Source organism: Danio rerio, chromosome 23, assembly GCF_052040795.2.
Source record: "Danio rerio strain M-AB ecotype USA chromosome 23, GRCz13ab, whole genome shotgun sequence".
Classification (NCBI taxonomy): domain Eukaryota; kingdom Metazoa; phylum Chordata; class Actinopteri; order Cypriniformes; family Danionidae; genus Danio; species Danio rerio.
Window position 1 is genome coordinate 49628285 of NC_141043.1, and position 24216 is coordinate 49652500.

The 24216-nt window shown below is 34.9% G+C and overlaps 1 protein-coding gene across 5 annotated transcripts in view; it reads left to right on the forward strand.

Annotated features, from left to right (window-relative positions):
* vdra (vitamin D receptor a) overlaps positions 1–24216 on the forward strand; it is an 83743-nt gene that overhangs the window by 12951 nt on the left and 46576 nt on the right. The window contains exons 1-3 of one of the 5 annotated variants that reach the window (XM_087305035.1): positions 4246–4382; positions 4769–4831; positions 18894–18946. The exons of 1 other annotated variant lie outside the window; for it this stretch is intronic. Coding sequence is in view for 1 of the 4 variants with exons in the window: in NM_130919.1 (NP_570994.1) it covers positions 4352–4382; positions 4769–4831 (94 nt within the window). In the remaining 3 variants the exon portion in view is untranslated. 5 annotated transcript variants of the gene reach the window in all.

Below are 24216 nucleotides of genomic sequence, written 5' to 3' on the forward strand. Positions count from 1 at the left end.
ACACACATAAACTAAACGCACAGATTTTCAACCAGACAGTCTCACACACACACTTTCATATGCACTCACTCTCTGTCTTACTCACACATACACACATTTTCAAACACATGCACACACTCTCTCTCTCTCTCACACACACACACACACACACACACGGATGAAGGAAGTTGACCGCAGCACTAGTGTCCGGTTCTTCACATGATCTACAACATGCATTACACATGAGACACACGCACACACACACACACACGAGAGAAGCACACACACAGCATCCTCACACTAACACACATAGAAGCGCACACACGAGACACAAATGATCACACTGAAGCACACACAGCATCTTTACACACACACACACACACTGAAGCACACATACACATACACAGAAGACACAAACTCACAATAAAGCACACACACTGAAGCATACACACACACATGAAACACACACATACACGAGACACACTGAAGTGCGCACACAGACACATGAGACACACTAAAGCACACACATACACACACGAGACACGTACGCTGAAGCCCACACACATTGAGGCACACACATACACATATGAACAGACACGTTATCACACTGAAGCACACAAAGAACCCCCACATACACACACACACATGCATACAGACAAACGCTCACACACACAACACATGAGATAGACTGAACCATACACAGCATCCTCAGACATACAGACACACACTCTCTCTCACACACACACACACACACTTGTCTCACACACAGGTATACACACATATGAACACACAGCATTCTCAGACACATACAGACACACACTCGTTCTCACACACATATGTGACACACATGAACACTAAATCACACTCAGCATCCTCTCTCTCTCACTCTCTCTCTCTCAAACACACTTACACTGGAGTCCTGCAGGAGTGTGTGTTCATTAGGGAATAATCCTGCAAGACCCGGATGGGAAATTCCCTCCCTGTCCAACAGAATCCCTCAGGATTAGGAGGAAATTCCTGCCGGATTAGTGTGTTCTGGAGTGATGTGTGACAGTCAGATACAGGAGCTGTGTGAGGTGTACAGCTCAGTTTGTTTTATTTAACTCATACAGACTCTACTCAGGCTGATGTTTCTTTAACTCCAGAAGCAGAGTTATCACTTTTAATAAGCATGTGTACAGTTTATCTTACTATTTATATGACTTACAAAGATAAATATAGCGCAGTTTACCATGTTGTTGTCCAGGAACATCAGTTTACAATATTGACAATTATATGATAATGATAATAATATTCATCCCCACATGAAAAAATACTATATTAATGTATAGTAAATAAATACTACAGTGTTTCTGAACCCTACTATAATACATGCTTAAAATAATCTGTTGGGGTGATTCTACAGTTGCTATGGTAACAGCTATCATAGTAGTTAACCTTTTGTGGCAATTCTACAGTTGCTATGGTAACAGCTACTATAGTAATTAATATGATGTGGTGATTCTACAGTCGCTATGGTAACGGCTACTATAGTAATTTATCTGTTGTGACGATACTACAGTTGCTATGATAACAGCTATCAGTAATTAATTTGTTGTGGTGATCCTAGTTGCCATGATAATGACTACTATAGTAATTAATCTGTTGAGGGGACTGTACAGTTGCTATGGTAACAGTTACTATAGTAATTAATCTGTTGGAGTGATTCTACAGTTGCTATGGTAACAGCTACTATAGTTATTATTTCACTGTGACAGGTCTACAGTTGCTATGGTAACAACCACTATAGTAATTAATCTGTTGTTGTGATTCTGCAGTTGCTATGGTAATAACTCCTATAGTAATTTTTCCATTGTGGAGCATCTACAGTTATCATGATAACAACGACTATAGTAATTAATCTTTTGTGGTGATTCTACAGTTGCTATGGTAATGGCTACTATAGTAATTAATATGCTGTGGTGACTACAGTTGCTATGGTAATGGCTACTATAGTAATTAATAGGCTGTGTTGACTACGGTTGCTATGGTATTCTGGTCTGATTCTGGTCTGCAGAATATTCTAAGTCTCTAAGTCAAACTTTTCAAAGAATGACAAAGTCGGAGCTCTCCGAAGTCTTTAGGCAAAGCAGTTTATTGTTACAGCATCAGTAACAAGAGAGACAGGTCGTTCGAATGTCTGCCAAACAGAGGCTTGCACACAGTTTCAATACATTTCTGTGTCTTAATACTCCACCCAAATTTACACATTACACACCTCCATCAGTTTCTCCGATAATGGGATCTTAAATCTCTCAGGTGCCCGCCACCAATAAAGTCTCAGTGTCTTTCAGGGGTCTTAACCATGTTCAGTTAAGGTCTTTCCTTCCTGTTTCAAAAGCGATGACTCAGCCAAAAAACAATGCTCAACAATATATCGTGTTCATTGTCCAATGAGCTGTCAACTGTAAGTTCATGGGTACTCATATTTTTTTAGATGTCAGTACAAATGAGTGTGGCCGCACGTGCAGGTACCTTATCATGAGTTACAGAACAGAATGCAGGTGTCCTTATGGCCTTGCATCCATAAATATATACCCTGATTGTGACATTAATGCTGCTCTTCTAATCTATCTTCTCATCTCTGACTGCATTTACACAGAATGACTTTTTTATTAACCAAATCACACATACCTGATAATAATGCTACAGGTATGGGTAATAATACAATAGATAAGAATAATAATAATGATAATAATAATAATAATAATAATAATGATAATAATAATAATAATAATACTAAAATCACTCAAATAAGCATATAAATGAGAGTAATACATTAATCAGAAATTCATCAAGACACAATGAATTCCCCAACAGTTGCTGTGAAAACATTTAAAAATCTGATTAAATTACTGGAAATCATATTAAAAATAAAAGGAACATATTGTGCAATGGACTGCATTGAAATCATTCACACCACACCATATTACAGTGCAAACTTTAATATACTGTACGATACATTACTATTAAATTAATAGTGCTAAAAAATAACAGTAAACATAATATAGAAACACAATCCCTTTATTATACTGTAGAAAAACTGTTTTGTTTAATATAAATCATTATCTGTTATGTTAATATAACTATCATGTAATTATAATAATATAATAATAAAAATAATAATAATATGTTCATAATACCTTTATTATACTGTTGTTATACGTTTTTATAATTTTATATTGAGTGTCTATCTGTTAATATTGTTGACCATCAAGTAATAATGTAATAAATGAAAATGAAATCATTACAAATAACAATAAAATCACATTTTGTTGCTGTTAAAACACATTTAAAAGTCTGATTATATTACTGGAAATCATGTTAATAATGAAAAGGAACAACCTGTGCCATGAAATGCAATACAATTCTTTAAATTCTTGACACCATAGCCTACTATAATGCAAACTTTAATATGGAAACTGTTCTATACATTACAATTATGTCTATTATTATTTAGCTATATTATTCCACTAAATGACATAATATGGATGTGCAAATGTGTTTTTGTGGGAATAAAATAGCTAAATAATAGACATAATATTTAAAAACCTAATGCATTTTTGTATTTAATCAGTATCTGTTATGTTATTACAACTGACTATCTAATAATCTAATAATTATATGTACACATAATACTGCTTTTATAATTTTTATAATGAATGTCTATCTGTTAATACTATTGACCATCATGTAATAATGTAATAAGAAAATAAATTAAGGAAATAACCACAGATAACAGCAAAAACTCCTGTAGTCGCTGTTAAAATATAAGAGAACTGATTATATTACTGTAATCATAGTAACATACGTAAATATCAGAGTGATTGAGAAGGAAACCCCCACAAATCGAGCCCTAATTTGCGAGAAAGCCCCCACATGTGTGATAGAGCAGTGTTCACCGCGTCCCATTCTCCGTGTCCCGCCTGCACTGCTCCTCTTTTTCTCTTGAATGACCTACTTTTGATATTTTTAACTTTGGAAACACAGAAACACTGTGAGGGACAGATTGTTTACCTCTTAGCGGCTGAGCGGTGACGTCAGGACACACCCCTACAGGCCAGGGGGCGTGACCCGCCGATGCAGTCAGTGGCGCGCCAGTCGGCCAATCGCAATCGAGCTGTCAGCCGCGTCGGCCAATCCGCGGAGATTTAAAGGCTGCTGCCGCCTGAGATTGGCTGCCGCGGTAACTATGTCTAGAGATATGCATGCAGAGGCGGGGAGGGCGGGGCCTGTGAAGCTGCTGTCCGTCTACTGTTGGTTTATCTGGAGAAAGAAGCGTTCCGTGGGACTAAAAACGAGTTAAACTGCGGCCTACTCTCGGATTCTGTAGATGCTTACGGAAAATAGTGCCGTTAACTCAGGTAAAATGCACTTTGCTGATATTTTGGGAGTTTACAGCGATGGGCAGAGTATATTATGTCGCTTTAGTTTTCAGTTCTCGGGCGAATATGTGGCCGTGGAGAGTATGTGTGCACGGGCGCGTGCGCGACAGTGTGTGTGTGTGTGTGTGTGTGTGTGTGTGTGTGTGTGTGACATGCTGACACACACAGGACAACATAATAACACACGCATCAGCTTCTGGAATATGATTTAGCACTTTGTTCTAGTTTGTTAGTGTGTAAACAATGTTTCTGCATGATTTGTAGCAGATTTAAAGTGCTGTGCAGTTCATTGAATAGTAATAACAATGATAATGTTCGTGTTTCTGTCAAACTTATCGAAGTGTGTGTGTGTGTGTGTGTTTTAGGAGGCAAATCTAAATGTGAAGCTGGCGCGTGTGAATCCAGAGTAAACGGTGATGCCACATCAGGTAGAGATTTTGACTGGATTCTGTGTTTCTCTGATTTGTTTGTAGGGATGTAACGATTCACTCAACTCGCGATTCGATTCACGATTCGATTCGAAACGCGATTTTGGTTTAGCAATTCGATTTGAAACGCGTATTGATATTGTGATTAGATTTTCTCACTTTTATTTTTTAAAGCTCGCTTGAAAAAAAAGCATAATGTTTATTCTGCTAGCTCACATTGTTATTCTTGGGGGGGGGGGGGGGGTATAATTAAGTAAAATAGTTGTTTTGTTAATATTCAGCTTAAAGACTGTCCATTTTTTTGTCATGTTTGGAGTGGCGAACGTCAACTTTAGGGCTTCCATGGCAACTGTATATCAATAATCAAAACCACGCCCTTTTTACAATTTGTTTGCTACCAGTGAATGATGCACAAAATAAAGCCCTGCCCCCTACTCAATATTCTTTCTACGTCTGAAACCGCATACTTCCATACTATATAGTACGCTAAAATCAGTATGTGAGCTGAGTAGTGTGTTTGAATTCATAGAATTCGAAAATCAGTAAGCGAGAAGTACCCGAATGACTTACTACTTCCGGCGAGATTCTGAAGTGTGCTTCCCATGCACTCTGTGCTATACCATGATGACCCGCGAGAGAATTCATGATTTGGGATTGAAGCGATGCAACTGACGCATGTACGTGACCATGACAAAATGGTGGATGTAGTATGTCTGAATTCCATTCGTGTGGTATAGGACGTACTTTCTTAAAGTACGTTCTAGAGTAGTACGTTTGAATTCAAATGCAGTACCTACCGAGTAGTAGGTGGTTTCGGACACAACCTCTGTTTTAGTTGTGGTCAAGTAAACTTCTGGTTTCACATGAACTTCAATAAAATGACATTCAGAGCATTATATGGTATTTAAAAACGTTTACTTTTATTAGGATATCGCTGCAAGTTCATTTGTGAAATTGGTATTTAACAAAACTAAATTAAAAGTTTAAAATAAACCCCAAATCAAACGAGTTACACAAATTAAAGAAATGTCGATGATCTTTCTATTTACAATGAGAGGAAACCACTGCATTTATAATCGTAATTCACATATAGATCTAGTAATGTTGAAATAAAAGCAATTATGCTGTGTAATATAAAAATTGAAGTAAAAACAGAATAAACTGACTTTAATTTTGTGAAACTATGGACCTACTGCATGAAACGTGAAGGAAACAGCTGAATAAAACACAGATTTACTCTATATCAGCTGGTGGCATTTAAAATTGGCATGAAATTGAAATTGACGGTGTTTATTTAGCTAGTGCACATTGTTAGTCTTAAGGTGAGCAATTAATTAAGATAACTTACTGCAAGACATGACTGCTTTGATCATCTTTAAAGTCTAAATGAAATACAAATTTACTATGTTTATTTTGCGCGCACACATTGTCATTATTTACATGAGCATTTAATATGTGCAAGTTAATATATTGAAAAAACTTTGTTTTGTCAATCTTTATTCAAAAGCTGAGCATCTGATCTGTGACGGCAGTTTAACGATTCAGTGAAAATATTCTAAGCCACGCCCCTCCTACTGTTCGTTTCCTACGATGGAATGATGTAAAAAAAATAAACCGGCTCTTACTTAATATTCCGTTTCAGTTGGAAGTACATCAACAAATTGAAATAAAAGTCTCCGCAACCTCCGGTTCACGCGGACTTCAATCACGGCGTGTCAGTCATCTTTCAATCTGGAACGGCAGTATTTTTTTGATGTCAGTTTGATAGATTGACTGAAATATGCATAGCCACACCCCTTCAACCATTATGCTTCGTTCACACCAGACGTGTAACGCGTGGATAAATTGCGCTATTCGCGTTTAAATAGTCGCGTGAACATTTGATTTTACTCGCTTCATTTGCGCGTGAAACCTCGCTTTATTCGCACGTCTAATTCACTTTAGAACTGACGTGGATTCGCGTGATGGGCGTGGCTTCTGTCTGCCTGGTGACTGTAGCTTCGTTGCTAAATGGCTAACATGGATTTTATGAAGATAATAACAGTGTTTATGTGCTTTATGAAAGCTGAAATCAGAGTCGATACATTTAGGGCTGTGTCTGAGTCCACTAGATTCTTCCAGAAACTGAACCTGGATGATGGAGGCTTTCAGCGGTGCTTCTGACTGAGCCCAGCCCAGTTTGATGAACTGTTGTTCAGTGTCAGCTGGAGGATTTCCCCCGGGAGACCAACAACAGGCGCTACGTCACAATCACGCCCTCACAAGAGCAAGCTCCTGATTGGTTAACGCAGCACGAATGTCAGCTTAAGTTCAGATTTTCGAACTTGAACGATTAATGCGAAACGTGCGTTAAGTGCGCAAAATGCTCAATTTGCACTGCGGCATTTACGCATTTTGCGCCATTCGTGCGTATCATGCCAGAGGATGTCTATCGTGCGTTTGCATTGACTTAACATGTAAATCACTCACGCTTGACGCTCTTTCCGCGTCTGGTGTGAACACAGCATTAGTTTGCTGCGAGTAAAAGATGAGAGGCGGAGCTCGAAAATAACCCCTACTCAATATTCAGTTTCAGTTGGAATTTTATCAACATATTGAAATACTGAATATACAACATATTAAACCACCGGTTCACGCGGACTTTAATCACAACATGTCAATCATCTTTCAATCTGAACGGCAGTATTTCTCTGATGTCAGTTTAATGAACTGGGCGAAATATGCAGCCACGCCCCTTCAACCATTAGTTTGCTGCAAGCATAAGATGTGAGGCGGAGCTAAAAAGTAAAACCCCACCCCCAATATTTAGTTTCAGTTGGAAATACGTCATGGTACTAAAAAAAGTTATTTCTATTTCACTTTAAATTTATTCGTATGAACTCTAATTGTATCGCGATTTGTTTGGCATTCGTACAATTTGTTACACCGTTACATCCCTAATGTTACTCAATGTTTCTGATCAATTGTATTTGCGCGCACTGCAGAAAAATGCTGTTTTTATTTAGAGTTTTTGTCTCGTTTTTTGTCCAAATAACAAAAAATTCCTAAATCAAGAAGAATTTTCTAGACCAAAATAGTGAGTGAAAATGAAATTAGTTTAACGTTAAAGCAAACTAATTAATCTGCACATGAGGGAAACAAAATAATATTGTTTTTGCTTTGAAATAAGATTACTCTGCTCACCCAATGTCAAATTATTTAGCTTATTTTAGGGAAAAACTATTCTAAACTAAACTAAACTATTTAGGGAATAACTATTTTCACTCGTTATTTCTGTAAGCAAGACAGTATTTGTTAATTGTCTAGAAAATGCTTCTTGATTTAAGGTTTTGTAGATATTTAAACTAGAAACTAAACAAAATCTTTTTAAAATGTCTTTCTGAAAAGCTGATGTGCTGCATTTCTGCTCTGGTTTAATTCTTATTTAATAATTGCTGCATTTTTCACATCACGTCAACCCCAATATTACAGTAAAAGCTCAGCTTGGTGTTGGATTGTGAATGTTATTCCTTATCATGAGGTGATGCTGTCTGTTATGGGATAATTTTCCTGAATATAAGGAGTGAAAGGTTTATTAAACATACGGTTTGTCGAGTTTATTAGTAGCTGCACTGTAAAAAAAATTCAGTATTGAGTGGTGTTTGTGTTTATTTGCTGTTGTGAATTGCATTATGGGATGTTGATCTCTGCTCTGTCACCTGTTAATGTTGAAAATTTAACTCTACACTAGGCATGGGCCAGTATAAGATTCGGTATGGTAACCTTGGATAGAAATATCACAGTATTGTGATTACAGCTCTTAAATATGTTCTTTTTAAATGTCTGGGTATAAACCAAACATTTTTTTCCCGGTTATAAACACAATATATTTTATTTTTAAAAAGATTTCTAATATTTTGGAGCAGTAAACGTGTCAGGCTGAATAATTCATATGAATCATTGACTTCTGCTGTCTTCATTTGGTTTAAAAACACAGATTTCTTTACAATTTAAATCGGCATCTTTGGATATTTTTTTCTGATGAAGACACTGTTGTCTTAAAAAATGTAAATATAAAATCTTACACATAGTTTAGGAACGGTATTGCAGAACATTTTGGTGGTTTTAAAACCTTGACTTGGTATACCTTGAAAACGGATATCGTCTAATGCCTACTCTACACTTTAACAGTGACTTTAATTGACATTTTGGTAATAATATAATGCATAAGAAATCATATCTAAGGAAATAAATGTGTAAAATGACAGAAAATGTGCTGCAGTTTATTACAAGGTTGTTGTAGCATAATATGCAACACAAACCCGGCACTTTACACTCACTTTTTCAACGTTAAAGGTTGTTGGAAGAAATATAAATATACAAGAAGAGCTTAAATATAAAGGGAAAAATAAACTCATGAATTACAGAGTACAGAAAACTGCTACATTACAGATTATTTTACCTCACTGATAAACATATTCATCAATGTGTTGCCTTTTTCTGCGTTGGTCTTGAATTAACATAGCTTTTTAATTAGAGAGTGAGTCATGAGAGAACGGCATGATGATGAAAAAATAACTTGGGAGTCGTTTCTTTATTAATCTTGAGGGAAAAACATGCTCGGCACGATAGAATTTAATAATAAATTCTTTTATTAAAAAGATCTTTTAATTGGTTTTCAAGGAAATATTGAAGCTACATTACACCTCAACACTGCACACATGCTTTTCTTACTTAGAGTTTTTGTCTTGTACAAATCCATACATCTAAAAGTTCTTAAATTTATAAGCGTTTTCTAGACCAACACTAAATAGTGTGTGTTTTTCAGCAATAATGGGTTCAAATGAAGTGAGTTTTTACTTAAAACAAGCGAAATAATCTTGTTTTTACAGTCTTGACATTGTTTGCTTTGCTTAATAGTTTATTCATTCATTCATTGTCATCAGCTTAGTCCCTTTATTAATCCGGGGTCACCACAGCGTAATGAACCGCCAACTTATCCAGCAAGTTTTTACGCAGCGGATGCCCTTCCAGCCGCAACCCATCTCTGAGGAATGCCTAATAGTTTTATTTATTTAATAATTTAGATTTTTTTGCATGTTTGAAAATCTAATATTTAGGGGTGTCACGATTTCGATTTTAAATCGAAATCAATCGAAATTTATGCTCAATTTCGATTATCGAATCAAAAAATAGAATCGTCGATGCTGCCACGCCCCATGTCACGTCAGCTTGGCTTGCCAAGCAGGAAAAAAACAGGCTTGTTAAACTGCAGAAGCAGGAGACCCGTCGACAGAGCTTAAACCCTCTCCTCTTTCAATGAAGTCGCCGGTGTGGAAGCATTTTTGATTTCCAGTGAGTTATGTTGACAACGTTCGTGTTGTCGACAAAAAAAAACACATTTGTGCAAGCTCTGCTATTTACGTATTACGTACGGTTCGTCCGATAGACAACACCGGCATCGTGATCCTCCGCCCGCCCCCGTTGCAAATCCGCTCGCGAAAAGTTCACACTCAGGCCCTGTTTACACTGTCTTTGTTTTTAAATGGCATTTTAGAACGACAACGATTTACCGACGCCATTATAACGACACAGATCACTGCCTATTCACGAGTCCCGCAGAAAAAGTGATTGACAGGTGGTAATTATGTGTGTGTCTTGCCTTTATTCATTTACTGTATGATTTGTTTATGGGTAAAACAAAGACCGTGCAGGTCAGGTAGGTTAAACGGTAGGCTACAAATAATTAATTGGTCATTAATTAATTAATTATTCATAATCGAAAATCGAATCGTGCCTTTAGAATCAAAAATGTAATCGAATCGAGGATTTGGGAGGATCGTGACACCCTTACTAATATTATTATTCCTCCACCATTGTCAGATTATTTTGCTTGCTTTAATGAAAAACTCGCTTCATTTTGAAAACCAGATTAAACATTGCACTCGTCTAGAAAATTGTTCTTGATTTAATAGGTTTTGAATATTTAGACTAGAAACGAGACACAAACTGTGAGGAAGAGAAGTGTTTTTGGCAGTTCTCTACATGAGATCTGATGTCTAATGCTGCTTGTTACATCATTTATTGGCCGTAATGAAATAATTAAGCATATTCTGCTGCTCGCCTGTTCTTTTATATAGCATTTGAAGCTTTTGTTGAAGAGTATTTCCACGTGTGTCCTTTAGTATCGTCTGTGAGCTCTGCTTTTCTGCAGTTTTCCTCTTTGTAAAATGTGTGTGTGTGTGTGTGTGTGTGTGTGTGTGTGTGTGTGTGTGTGTGTGTGTGTGTGTGTGTGTGTGTGTGTGTGTGTGTGTGTGTGTGTGTGTGTGTGTGTGTGTGTGTCGCTCAGTATTCTCCGTGTAGTCGTGGGATCAGACTCTTGCCTTGGGCTCAGACGCACAAATGGATTTCAGCAGCTTCACGAATATGAGCCGTCTCTCTTTAGTTGCGATTCTGTTGGATTTTCTGTCCAGCAAACTAACTTTTGATCTTTTACATTAGTTGCATTTTATATATATATAATTAACTTTCTTTGTTGTTCAACAGTCAGAATGTTAGATAGCTTTATTTGTCTTTGTTATGAGGTTTAATATGCAGCGTACTCTCACAGGGACATTTCACATTTGGCATTTATATAAATAAATCACCCTAAATAAATATCCTGTATACTGGCCATCAGCTGCTACTGAGAGAGGAGGAATTCATTCATTCATTTTCCTTCAGCTTAGTATCTTTATTCTTCAGCCACAGCGGAATGAACCGCCAACTTATCCAGCATATGTTTTAAATACCAGCTTCCAGCTGCAAACCATCACTGGGGAACACCCATACACTCTCATTCATACACACACATACACTGCGGACAATTTAGCCTACCCAATTCCCCTATAGCGCATGTGTTTGGACTGTGGGGGAAACCCACGCCAACACGGGGAGAGCATGCAAACTCCACGCAGAAACACTGACTGACCCAGTCGGGACTCGAACCAGCGACCTTCTTGCTGTGAGGCAAACGTGCTACCCACTTCGCCACCCTTATTACAAAGTAACTTAAACTAATTATTACAAACTTAAATTAATACAATAAAATAAATCCAGGTAAAAAAAAAGTGCACTAAAATGCACTTTATTTAAGTATACTTAGTACACTTTTCACACACTAATTTTGTACTTAATGTACTATAAAATAGTATTAAGTATATGTTAAGATAAACTTAATACCATCTAAGTGCACTCAACTGTGCTATTTTGAGACACCATGAAATTGAACTAAAATCTGCTTTTAACATACTATATCTGTATTTAAAAAATATATATATTTAGTTTTAGTTAAAGTATAATAGTAATATATTAAAATAATATACAAATTGTAAAAAAAGAAGTGTGCTAAATACTGTATTAAAAGTGTTTTGGGAAAATGTACTTCTACTAAAATACATTACTAATAGATTTTTAATAAAGTCAATTAAATGTAAACTTAAAATTATCACACTCAAAATCAATTTAAGTGTTAGTGATAATAGTGCATTTACATTAAGTGTACTTAAGTTCAACGTTTGGGAAAATGTACTTCTACTACAATACATTACCAATAGATGTTTTATATATTAACTTATTTTCAACTTAGGATTAGTATGTAAACAGTGTACTAAAAATCAACTAATGTTTAAAGCTTTAGAAAAACACACTAATAAAAGTCTTCTGGATGTTTTTTCTGTAGTGTACTTTATTGTAGTACACTAAACATTTATTTAAGTATTACTAGTATTTAGTATACTTTTGTCAAGTGTACTAAAGTCCTACTGAAGTATAAACATACTTTTAATTAGTATATTTATAGTGTAAAACCATCAAACTTTTATTTAACACAAAAAAAAACAATGTACTGAAAATGTATTTGCGGGTATTTGAGTGTATTTTAATTGCATTTAATTATATATATTTTCACCTGGGAAGAGGCAGATGAAATAGACCTGGATATTAGAAAAATCTGACAGTGATATTTTGTTTTGACACCGTTTCGCCAGATGATTTGAAGAGCTCGGTTTGGAAAGATCTGGATAATTTAGATGGACTTGGATGATCACGTTTTTCTACGCAGTGCATGATTATAATATATTACAAGCAAAAATAAATGAATAAACTGCTTTATGGATTTCTGGGGAGTTGAACAGTATTCAAGTAAGAGTGTATGGGTGTTTTCCAGTGATGGGTTGCAGCTGGAAGGGCATCCGCTGCATAAAACATATGCTGAAATAGTTGGCGGTTCATTCCGCGGTGGCGACCCCTGATTAATAAAGGGACTAAGCTGAAAAAAGAGTGAATGAAACACTTGTCAAACACTTGATTGAAGGCCCAGCGCACAATATAGCTAAATAAATTTATAAATATAAACATTGTGCTTGTCAGTGTGCTGTTATTCACGTCCCATCAGAATATGTTCATCCAATAATGTACAGTATCACTGTAAACATGCATTTCTCAAGTCCACGACGTCAACAATGGAGCATAATATATGAAACAATCGAGTGTTTATTTAGTCTGCTCTATAGCCGGTATACCATCATCACACACTGCTCTAATCTCATGCTCAGTCTTTTATTTCCCATTCATACACACACACACACACACACACACACACACACACACTTGCTGGAACTCATGGACACACACATTCTCACAACTCCTTCATACACAGATCAGTGAATCAGAGCTCAGCGCTGGGACTGAATGAGGCGTCGTGAGTTTATGTTGATGTGTTGTGTTTAGTTTAGTGTTTTGTGCGCAATTTGTTTAGTGTTTGTGTGTGTGTGTGTGTGTGTTTGTGTGTGATTGGAGTCAAACTTTGGCCTGTTTGGCGTCCGGAGTGTTTGTTCTGTCTCCGCGCAGCCTTTGCTCCCTCTGATGTAAATCTTTTATAGGCTTTAAAAAAACCATGCAGTGCAGGAGCGACTGAGAGCTTTAAACACGCACACACACACACACACACACACACACACACACAGTTATATTGACATAAACACACACGTGCACATACACACACACACACACACACACACATATATCTATATATATACACGCACACACTCATACAGTCATGTACATGCAAACATACACACATTTATACACACACACACACACACATACACACATATATATACAAACATCAGTCATACACATGCATGGACACACACACATACACTCTTATACAGACATAAACATACACACATATTTATACACACATAAACACACACACATGCGCATACACACACTCATATACACTCATGCTCATGCACAGACACACACTCATATAAAGACATAAATGCACACACTTGAAATAAGCATACACACACACACACACACACACGGTTATATACAGACATCATGCACAACACTTGTGCACGCACACATACAAACTCATACAGACATAAACGCACACACGCACACATTTATACAAATACAAACACACAAACAACATGGGCATACATGATCTTATACAGACCCACACACTCATACACTCATGGACACACACTCGCATATATATATATATATACACACACACACACACACACACACACACTCGTGTATACTTATGTACACACACATTACAAGCGCATACACGCACTCATATACACTCATGCACACACACACTCGCATATATATATATATACACACACACACACACACACACGCACTCATTCAGTCATACACATGCACAGACACACACACAAACACATGACGTGCATACACACACACTTGTATACCGACATAAACATACACACACATTTATACACGCATAAACACACACAAACACTCATATACACTCATGCTCATTTACACACACACACACACACACACACACACACACACACTCATTTGGTTATATACAGACATCATGCACAACACTTGTGCACGCACACACACACACACACACAGTTATACAGACATCATGCACAAGAATTGTGCACACACACACATACAAACTCATACAGAAATAAACACACACACACACACACACATTTATAAAAGTATAAACACACACACAACATGGGCATCTGCTACATAAAAATGTGCTGGATAAGTTGGCGGTTCATTCCGCTGTGGTGACCAACTATTGCAGCATATGTTTTACACAGCGGATGCCCTTCCAGCTGCAACCCGACACTGGGAAACATCCATACACTCTTGCACACACACTCATACACTACGGTCAGTGTAGTTGATCAGGAAACCCACACCAACACGGGGAGAACATGCAAACTCCACACAGAAACTCGAACCAGCGACTATTATTGTTGTTGTTGTTATAGGTTGGGTATTATTCTGTGCCTTTGAATGTCTATTTTTAATCTTTCTGATGATCTGAGTGTGTTTACATCTATTCATCATATTTAAATAATTCAGCAGTTTTGCATGAGATTAAGACGTGTGGTGATTATGCGAGCAGTGTTGTTGTAATGTGTGTTTGCTGCAGTATTACATGAGCCTGTGTTGACTCTCATTAATAGTGACTAAACGCTGTGAAAAATCTCCATGTGCTGCAAACCTCCCGCTGCGAGCTCGAGAAATCACCGTCCACTCCTGTTAAACCACTGTTTGCAAACTGTAAATTACACTCGAGTGAGGCTGAACTACTGAGAGAAGTGCTGTTAAGTGAACGCTTGTACACTAAATAGTGCACTTGATGAACATTAAGCTGGAGAAAGTGCATTTAATAAATGCTAGACTACTGGAAACCAACATAAATATGTCATTTATTTAAGAGAAAGTGAATTTAACAGAGGCTAAACCATTAAAAAACAACATAAATATATTATTTATTTAAGAGAAAGTGCAATTAATTAATGCACTACTGCACTTTAATGCACTTTGTGAACATTGAGCTGGAGAAAGTGCATTTAATAAATGCTAGACTACTGGAAACCAACATAAATATGTCATTTATTTAAAAGAAAGTGCATTTAATACAGGCTAAACCATTAAAAAACTACATAAATATATCATTTATTTAGGAAAATATGCATTTAATAGAGGCTAAAGTACTGAAAACAACATAAATATATCATTTATTTAAAAGAAAGTGCATTTAAGAGAGGCTAAATACTGAAAACAACATGAACATGTCGTTTATTTAAGAGAAATGCATGCTAAACTACCAACAAATATGTCATTTACAAGAGAAACTGAGTTTAACAGGCTGTATGGAGTTTCTCCTAAATAAATGATATATTCATGTTGTTTTTCAGGATGTAAATGTTTTGAAAAGTATATATTTACATATTTTGTAAGCATTTATTATATATTTTAACATTTTTAAAGAAACTTTTGCAGCCTGAAGTGAGGAAATTTGAGAATAAAAAGTAAAAAAAACAACGTCAGTCAATGTATATAATCAGGATATGATATAATTGTCATATATGCATGTATTAATTATATGCATATCTTTGTTTTGGGCTGTTTTGACGTAATTGTAAAAAAGTGCTATAAAATAAAGGTGAGTTGAATATATTGATGCATGCATGCACTTACACTACAAACGGATTTGTTTGCATGCATATGTGTCATGAGGCGTTTAAAATGTCATCAGGAAAACCTCTAATCTTGTAATCTCTTAATCAAAACAAACATCATAAACAACAGATCAAAATAAATCAATACAGTTACATTAGCACAAGGTAACTGTAGCACCTAAACATAACTCCAAATCAAACACACAGTGAGGTTGGACATTATTTGAAGACATAATAAATTTGCATCTAATAATAAACATACGATTATACAATGCATGCACTCACACTTATGGTAGTTTGTTTGCATGCATATGTCATGTATTAATGCAGTCAGTATATATAAACTATTGTTTGACAGGATTGAAAGTGCTATAAAGTGATTTGCATTATCAGAATATGATTTAATTGTTGTATTTGCATGTGTTAATTATATGTGTGCATGTGTTTAGCTGCTTGACACTATCTACATTTTATCCATCCATATGGCCATGTATTAATGCATAAATTCACTTATATTTAAAATTTAATATTTGCATGCATATGTCCACGTATTAATGCATGCATTCATTTTTATTTAAAATAGATTTGTGCATGCAAATGTCCATGTATTAATGCATATATTCACTTATATTTAAAATGAATATTTGCATGCAAATGTCCATGTATTAATGCATATTTTATTATTCATTCATTTTCTTGTCGGCTTAGTCCCTTTATTAATCCGGGGTCGTCACAGCAGAATGAACCGCCAACTTATCCAGCAAGTTTTACAAAGCGAATGCCCTTCCAGCCGCAACCCATCTCTGGGAAAATGCATATATTAATTTATACTTAAAATAGATTTGTGCGTGCATATGTCCATGTATTAATACATTTATTCACTTATATTTAAAATAGATTTGTGCATGCTTATGACCATGTATTAATGCATATAATCACTTATATTTAAAATGAATATTTCCATGCATATGTCCATGTATTAATGCATTTATTCATTTATAATTAAATTCGATTTTTGCATGCATATGTCCATGTATTAATGCATATATTTACTTATATTTAAAATAGATTTGTGCATGCATACCTCTATGTCCTTGTATTAATGCATATAATCACTTATATTTAAAATGAATATTTGCATGCATATGTTAATGTATTAATGCATGCATTCACTAATATTTACATTAGATTTGTGCATGCATTTGTCCATGTATCAATGCATGCATTCACATGTATTTAAATTAGATTTATGCATGCAAATATTCATGTATTAATGCATGCATTCACTAATATTTAAATTAGATTTGTGCATGCATATGTCCATATATTAATATACTAATGTAAACTAATATTTACATTAGATTTGTGCATGCATTTGTCCATGTATCAATGCATGCATTCACATGTATTTAAATTAGATTTATGCATGCAAATATTCATGTATTAATGCATGCATTCACTAATATTTAAATTAGATTTGTGCATGCATATGTCCATATATTAATGCATGCATTCACTTGTATTTAAATTAGATTTGTGCATGTGTTCGTTCATGTATAAAGGCATGCATGTGCCCAGAATGAATTTTCTCAATGCAAATGTGCATACATGAATGTGTGCATGTGCTCTGACTGGAGTGTGCGGACCACCCATACACCACAAGTCCTTCACGTGATGCTGCCTAGCGAGATAAAACCGTTTAGCGACGCATTTAGCATTCCCACACTAACTGCCCTGTGATTGCGTGTCGTCTCAGCAGCAGTAGGTGTGCGCTTGTGTTCTGAGCGCTGTAATGGGTGCCACATGCGCGGGACGTGTTTCCCCGCTTTAATTGTTTTGGTGATTGTAGTCGTTTCCAGGGGCGACGGAAACAAAACGCCAAGCGGTGTTATTAAGGCTGGCTATTAATGCCGGGTAATGTGTCATTAGCTGGAATAGCTGTGAGTACAGGGAGATCTTATTTGTGTTAATTGCTCAGAGTTGGTCTTTGTGCTGTGATCAAACTGTGTTAAAGGCGCTCAGATGCTGACTGCTGACATGTTTGTGACTATAGACAAGAAGGTAAAATGACACCCCTCACAGATCTCTGGCAAACAGTGATATTTCCCACAGGATGCTGCAGTTTGTGCAGATACATTAGATCTGTCAGGAGCCAAGACGAAACTGATCAATTAATCTAACTAAATCACTGAAGAGCGCAGTCCAACAATTACTGCACATGAATGTTGGCAAAATATTGAATAACATGTTAATAAACAGGAGAGACGTTTACAAATGTCAAATTTAGCTAAAGATTTGTAGTTTATTTTTGCAATAACGGGGTTGAGTTTCATGTATTCTGAAACAATAAATACAATAGAAAACAATATTTCCAAATGCAGCATTGATAAAGCTTCTTTATTCATTAATAAAGTACATGCATTCACTTGTATTTAAACTTGATTTATGCATGCATTTGTCTATGTATTAATTGCTTATAATATGCAAATTAACCCCTAAATTCTACTAATTATTTAACAGAGAATTAACAAAATAGCAATGTTTTTTTGTTTGTTTGTTTGTTTGAACCGCAGATTTCAGCTGATTAGCCTCGACTGTTCTTGCACAGTGCTGTTTTCAGAGATTTGTGAGTAGTGTGTGTGTGTACTGTATGTGTGTGTGTGAGCGTGTGTGTGAGTGAATGAAGTGCTTGTTTCCGGCACTTTAGAAGAAGGAATGTAATGTTTCCTCTCTCTCTCTCTCTGTTGTGTTGTGTTACAGTATTGCCGAAGCATTTTAAGTATGTATAGGTTATGAAACGTAATCACAGCATCAAAAAACTTGAGTTATTTGAATCGTGTAGATTAAAGTTTGAATCAGTTAATGCCTGAAAGTGTGAAATATTTAAATAACTCTAATTTATTATACATTTGTGTGTTTATTGTTGCCTTTAAGTAATTATTTTTCAAATAAACAAACTATTTAAATGTGTTTGATGTAAATATTACTATAAAATTATTCCTATTGCTATAATATTAAGCATTATAAATAATACTATTTAGATTATTCTAATAAATAAATCACATGTATATGTATTTTTAAATAACTTAAAACAACTAATTAGTTATATTGAAACTGTTACATATATTTCTGTTTTAAATTATTATTATTTTACATTTATAATATTTTTAAACTGATGCAAATAATAAAAATGTTTATATTTCTAAAATAAGCTCTGCTTTGATTATTTGAGTCCTTAAGATCTAAATCTAATTAGATTAAAGAGTTAATGAATGAATTTAATGCCTAAAAGTGTGTGAAATATTTAAATAACTTTATTTATTATACATTTGTTTGTTTAATGTCGTCTTTAATTCCTTTTCAAATAAATAAACTATTTAAATATGATTAACGAAAAGAATTCATGAAAATGTATTTAAAGTTAAAAATTATAAAATAAAATGTGTATTCAATATAAATCTCGCTCTTTCTGTATGCGTGTGTGTGTATATTTCTATAAATATTTATTTGAAATAGCTAATAACAAATAATTAATCTACAACCTTTTTCTTTTTTAGATTTTATTTAACATTTTTAAGATTTTTAAACTTGCAAATAATGTATATTTCTAAAAGAAGTTCTGCTTTAATTATTTTAGCCTTTTAAAATAAGTCTTACATTTGAATTATTTAATGCTTCATGTGTGAAATCCTTAACTAGTTCTATTAAATATACATTTAGTTTTTAATATGGTGCCTATATATGAAGTCATATATAGTGTTAATCATACTAGTGTTAATAACTCATCTCTAATAGCTGATTTATTTTCTCTTTGTCATGATGACAGTAAATAATATTAGACTAGATATTCTTCAAGACACTTCTATACAGCTTAAAGTGACATGTAAAGGCTTCACTAGGGTAATTAGGGTAACTAGGCAGGTTATTGTATAACGATGGTTTGTTCTGTAGACTATTGAAAATATATCAAATAATTCTGACTTCAACTGTACGTCTCCTTTTATATATTTAAAATGTTTTCAAATAAGATTAAAATGCACGTTCAATGTAATTTTCTTTCTTTCTTTCTATATATATATATATATATATATTATACACACCAGAACATCATTATATTATTACAATTTCATTTATATATTTACAACATTATTATATTAATAAATGAATAAAATCCATCACATTTAAACAAATTCAATTTAAAAACAATTTTTGAATTTAATTATTTTATTAAACATAATTTATATAATATAACTGTATATTTCTGAAAGAAGTTCTGCTTTAATTATTGGAGTGGTTTAGATTAAAGAATGAGTCGTTTATAATATGTCCAGTGGCGTATTTAGAGCAGAAGTGTGTGTGTGTGTGTGTGTGTGTGTGTGTGTGTGTGTGTGTGTGTGTGTGTGTGTGTGTCTTTTTTCTCTCTCTCTCTCTCTTTCTGTGGTCGTCGGGGCCTCGTGTCAGGGAACATCCGAGGGTGGGGCTGCCGTGCTCTGATTGGCTGCGTAACCTTACCCGCCGGCTGCTGATTGGCTGCAGGTGAACAAGCCCCTGTCCGCAGCCCCGCCCCTGGTGTTTCCCTCCCCCTCCCCCGACAGGAAGCGCAGTGCTGGAATCTGGGTTGTTTCTGCTGACGGGATTCAGCATGTTTGACCCATTCCACAACTTTCCATCTGTTTTTCCCTTCGGCTTCAAATTTTCTTCCCCTCAGAGACTCTTTGGGGCTTTTAAGCAAATTCTCCATGATAATGATCGCTTGTGGAGAGCCGCAGTGATGGCGATCCGCCGCATGGTTCGAGTTTCTGCGGGAAAACCTGAGAGCTGAAATATTGTTTTCATAATGAGGCTGGATGAGCTGTTAATGGCTTTCTCGGAATAAAGAGTCACTTATTTTGTATGCAGTTTAATACACGCTTTGTTTTTTAATGCTGCATTTCTGTTTCTAATAAACACCCACAGTTCAAATGCTGATCAATAATACTGTGCTAATTAATAAGACATCAATATTCTTCAAATTACTGACTATTAAGGGGACTATATTACTCTGGTTTGAGTCTCGGCTGGGTCAGTTGGTGTTTCTGTGTGGAGTTTGCATGTTCTCCCCATGTTGGCGTGTGTGTGTGTGTGTGTGTGTGTGTGTGTGTGTGTGTGTGTGTGTGTGTGTGTGTGTGTGTGAGAGAGAATGAGTGTGTATGGGTGTTTCCCAGTACTAGGTTGCAGTTGGAAGGGAATTTGCTTTGTTAAACATATGCTGGAATAGTTGTCGGTTCATTCTGCTGTTGTGACCTCTGATTAATAAAGGGACTAAACTGAATGAATGTTCAACTATAATTGTTAAAATAAACCTTTGCTTTTTAAATGATTATATTTCAAATAAAGTGACACTTTAAATGTATTAAAATACAATTAAAAACTATTTAAATTCAAATATTTCATGTAATAAAAATAGGTATTTTAATATTTTTAATAACTTGTTTAAGAAAAAAATATTAAATTAATCAAAGAATTAACAAATAGATATTTAATCATTAAATATCTAATTTAAATTAAGCAATTTTAAAATAATTATTAATTTAAAATAATTGTACTAAAATAATTACATAATTTATTAATAGTTATTTAATTATTAATTGACTCATTTAAAATAAATAAGTATTTAAATAAATAAACTCATTTAATGTATATTTATTTTTTAATATTATATATTTGTCTTATATGTTAACGTATATTTTACAGTAAACAAAAAATACATATTTCTGAATTGAGTATTTGTTATACATATTTCTGTATATATTAAAAACATTTATTTATTAAAACAATTAAAAAATAAATTAATTGAAATTCTGAATGTTATGCTTTAATTATTTGAGTTGTTTTATATTTAAATTGATATATAAAATTGCATAGAATTAGTATTATATACAGTTAAAGTCAGAATTATTAGCCCATCTGAATTATTAGATCGCTTGTTTATTTTTCCCCAATTTCTGCTTACAGGAGAGCAGATTTTATCAGCACATTTCTAATCATAATAGTTGTAATAGCTTATTTCTGATAGCTGATTTCTCTTATCTTTGCCATGATGACAGTAAATAATATTAGACTAGATATTCTTCAAGACACTTCTATACAGCTTAAAGAGACATTTAAAGGCTTCACTAGGGTAATTAGGGTAACTAGGCAGGTTAGGGTAATTAGGCAAGGTATTGTATAATGATGGTTTGTTGGTGCTAATAATATTGAGCTTAAAATGGTGTTAAAAAAATTAAAAACAGTTTTTATTCTGACTTCTGTACATATATTAACATAAATAAATAAAAAACAGGTGTACATGTGTGTAGTTATTTGCACATGGTAAATATATATGCAATACACACACTTATTATGTAAATGCAAACTTTATTTTAGGTAATTCAATTTGTGTTAGTTTTTAAAATATATACATTCATTTTTATATCATAAATTCATGATCAGTTCAAAGTGTCATGTTTCCATTAAGTAGAGTTTGTATGCAAATCTCTGATATTTAAGAGGAAACAGTTGGACACAGTGCTGTGAATATGCAAATGATGCGCTTCTATATAAGGTCATCAGGATGCACTGTACTGCACTCAGTAGTGGACACTGGTCAGTGCACTGCAGTGGATCTGAACTGCTGAACTTTCACCCAGATAAAGCAGCGCTGCTCTATTAAAGTGAGGGATCTGCTGAATGCACTACAGTGAGGGATTAATGCTCATTTTAGGAGATTTAATTACTCACTTATGATGTTCTGCCTTAAATACTGAACAAAAATATTCAAGTTTTTCTTTTATAGTTCTTGTGTCTTCTTTCATGTGTCTTTTCTTTTTCATTACGTTTAAGTTCTTCTTTTTTCTTTTCTTTTGGATTTTTTTTCTTGTTTCTTTTCATATTTTTTCTTTTTAACTTTTTTTTTGTTTGTTTGTTTTTGTTTTTATAGATAATCTAAATTGTCCACAGTGTATGTGTGTGAATTAGTGTGTATGGGTGTTTCCCACTGATGGGTTGCAGCTGGAAGGGCATCCGCTGTGTAAAACATATGCTGGAATAGTTGTCGGTTCATTCCGCTGTGAAGACCCCAGATAAATAAAGGGACTAAGCCGACAAGAAAATGAATGAATGAATGTTTTTGTTGTCTTTTGTTTTTCTCTTTTTTTTTAATACAGTTGTTTCTAAATTTAAACAATAAAACTAATTAAAAATTCTATAGTATACAATATATAATATTTATTAAATTAAATATAATAAAATATATTATAATATTAATATATCATATACACTCACCGGCCACTTTATTAGGTACACCTGTCCAACTATTCTAATCAGCCAATCAGATGGCAGCAGCTCACTGCATTTCAGCATGTAGACATGCTCAAGAGGATCTGCTGCAGGTCAAAGTGAGCATCAGAATGGGGAAGAAAGGGGATTTAAGAGACTTTGAACGTGGCATGGTTGTTTCTGCCAGACGGGCTGCTCTGAGTATTTCAGAAACTGCTGATCTACTGGGATTTTCACGCACAGCCATCTCTAGGGTTTACAGAGAATGCTCCGACAAAGAGGAAATATCCAGTGAGCGGCAGTTCTGTGGACGCAAATGCCTTGTTGATGAGGCCAGAGGTCAGAGGAGAATGGCCAGACTGGTTCCAGCTGATAGTGGAAGCAATTGAGCATCAACGCCACATCCCTTTATGAGCACAGTGTCTCCATCTTCTGATGGCTACTTCCAGCAGGATAACGCAGCATGTCATAAAGCTCAATCATCTCAGACTGGTTTCTTGAACATGACGATGAGTTCACTGTACTCAAATGGCCTCCACAGTCACCAGAGCTCAATCCAATAGAGCAGCTTTGGGATGTGGTGGAACGGGAGATTGGCAT